The sequence below is a fragment of the Papaver somniferum genome, chromosome 5 (genome assembly GCF_003573695.1).
Source record: "Papaver somniferum cultivar HN1 chromosome 5, ASM357369v1, whole genome shotgun sequence".
NCBI classification, from domain to species: domain Eukaryota; kingdom Viridiplantae; phylum Streptophyta; class Magnoliopsida; order Ranunculales; family Papaveraceae; genus Papaver; species Papaver somniferum.
In genome coordinates, this window is record NC_039362.1 from 214,093,619 (window position 1) to 214,095,897 (window position 2,279).

The 2,279-nt window shown below is 37.3% G+C and overlaps 1 protein-coding gene across 1 annotated transcript; it reads right to left on the reverse strand.

Moving 5' to 3' along the window:
- Positions 1-214: 214 nt before the first annotated feature.
- On the reverse strand, positions 215-1,294 carry LOC113280766 (serine/threonine-protein phosphatase 6 regulatory ankyrin repeat subunit B-like). Its single transcript, XM_026529351.1, has 2 exons — positions 814-1,294; positions 215-483 (listed from the first exon to the last, which is right to left on the reverse strand). The coding sequence occupies exons 1-2, from the start codon at positions 1,292-1,294 to the stop codon at positions 215-217; spliced, it is 750 nt and encodes a 249-aa protein (XP_026385136.1).
- Positions 1,295-2,279: the final 985 nt, after the last annotated feature.

Here is a 2,279-nt window from a genome sequence, read left to right on the forward strand (position 1 = left end):
TATTTCGTCCCTTAAGACCTCGTCCTTGATATCTTGTTGGATACTTCAACTCAGTGCAGGTTACTTCGCCTCAGCACTCACTCCCTTCGTACTTCGTAGGGGAGATTGGTGACGAGATAACTCTAACATTTGAATTGACTAGTATTCTGATTGGGATCTTTTAGTGAGATTCTCCATCTCTATTTCTTCTCTTTATGTTCGACACGTGGCGGGTCTAATTCGCGTACCTACACGGGCAATGTCTAAGCATTATTTTCATTATTTTTTTGGAATCCCAATATTGAGCATCTTTTGCTGCAGCGTGATGGAGAGCTGTCATGCCATCTTTATCAGACACATAACAAACAGATGGGTTGACTTTCACCACCGCATCAACAAACTCGATGTTACCGGAATACACTGCATAATGAAGTGCAGTACGGCCATATTTATCGACTTCTTTCGCAGCATGTCTCAATAGATAGACTGATTTTGAAAATTTCCCTGTTACAAATATTTTATCCACTTGTTAATTTAAAAAATTTAAAAGATATGCTATATATAGTGCATATCTAAATCAGGATTTTTTTCATACTGAAACTTAAACACCAAGAGTTTGGTTTAGAGGCACGATCCCGACTTTCAATTCATCACACAAATTAGTTGTTTACATGCCTCACGAGGATTTTGTCCCAACTTTGTGTTTTTCAGTGAAAGAAGCAAGCAGTGTTGCTTTAAACTAAGTCTCCAGAGACGCAATCTTTTTGGAAACTCAAACACTCGACGTAATTCTTGAATATAGTAACTGGGCAAGTAAAGGAAGTAAAGTTTTACCTCTGAAGGAGGAACGAGCTAGAAGCGCTAGTGCATGTAAACCCATACGCCCACCCGGGGCACCATAACGTTGAGATGGACAGAATTCGAGTATCTGTTCCAACAGAGCAGGACTTCCATGCTCCACAACCAGGTAAAGTGGGGTCTCACCGAAATCGTTGGCAAAATATTCAAAACTCGGGTCCGCACTTCTTAACAACTGTGGTATCCCTGATAAGGTTTGATATTGCAGCGCCTCATGAAGCGCTGTATTATTCTTGTTGTTTGCAATTATCACAAGTTGCAACTCTTTCGATGTTATCCCTCTTTCGACATCTTCATCTTGATTTCCGATCGCTTGAGAATCTCGGCGGGCGTGGTCAATAAACAGTGAAACTATTTCCTTTGACCTTGACCTTGCTGCGACATGTAAAGGAGTATCTCCAATTCTCCATTCATGTTTTGTTGCATTAACATTTCCAACGATTTTGATGAACCGCATTGGTTTAATATTTCTTCCACTAAGGTTACTGAATTTGACAACTGCACGGCCATGTGTAAGGAATTGTTGTTGAAATTTGTAGTTCCAGGAAATCCTACAATCACACTCATATAAGAGTCTCAACAATATACTAAGAAATCATGGTGAAAATCATTCATTTACTCATTAAAATCTTAAGTTGGATACAAGATAATATGAAGACTTTTACTTGCTCTCCAAATAAACTTTCTCTCTCCTAATTTCTTGTCTAACACACACACACAGATCTCTCTCATTACATGATAGCCCTTCCCTATATATAGAATTATACATAGTGGATGACAGCTAAATCCCCTATTTTCGGACTCACTGTGCGTTACAATCGCTCATATACATTCACTCAACTTCGCACACATTATGCTTCACACAGATCTTCAAGTACGTCATCTCAATTTTACTTTGTGCGTTTATCTTCGCTTATATTATATGACCTTTACTTCGCACACATAATAAAAGTGTGATATTTCACTCCTACATTTTGCCTCTTCTCATTTCGTTCTCTTTATAGAATGAGCGATATGAGAAATCTCCATCCTAAAATATCGCACATGTTCAACTTTTCATATTCTACTTTCCCGACACACTTCCAGAATTTGAGCTTTCCTAATTTACGCGTGTCTTTTTGACCACTCATTATCTGACATGTCCCTTTAACCGCTTCTTTCTATCCGTTTATTCTTCGCATTAAATGAGATAAACCTCGGAAAACAAGATTAAATCTTCTTATAAATCTTCCTTCATCTTTTTTTTTTTACTTCCTCTTTCTTTTTCATCTGTTACTACAATTTTCTTCATCATCTTTTTTTACAGTCTATTACTTCTTCCCCATCTTCTTTATCATTCTCCTCGTTTTCCCCTCTTTTCCTTATAACTTAATCTCAATTTCACTGATTTGATCATAATCTTACTGATTTGATCTTGATCAAGATTTTTTTTTACTTATAAA

Coding starts and splice junctions, on each gene's coding strand:
- LOC113280766 (XM_026529351.1), bottom strand. CDS start 1,294: ATGCGGTTCATCAAAATCGTTGGAAATGTTAATGCAACAAAACATGAA. Junction 484..813: donor AGCTCGTTCCTCCTTCAGAG/GTAAAACTTTAC, acceptor TATTTGTAACAG/GGAAATTTTCAAAATCAGTC.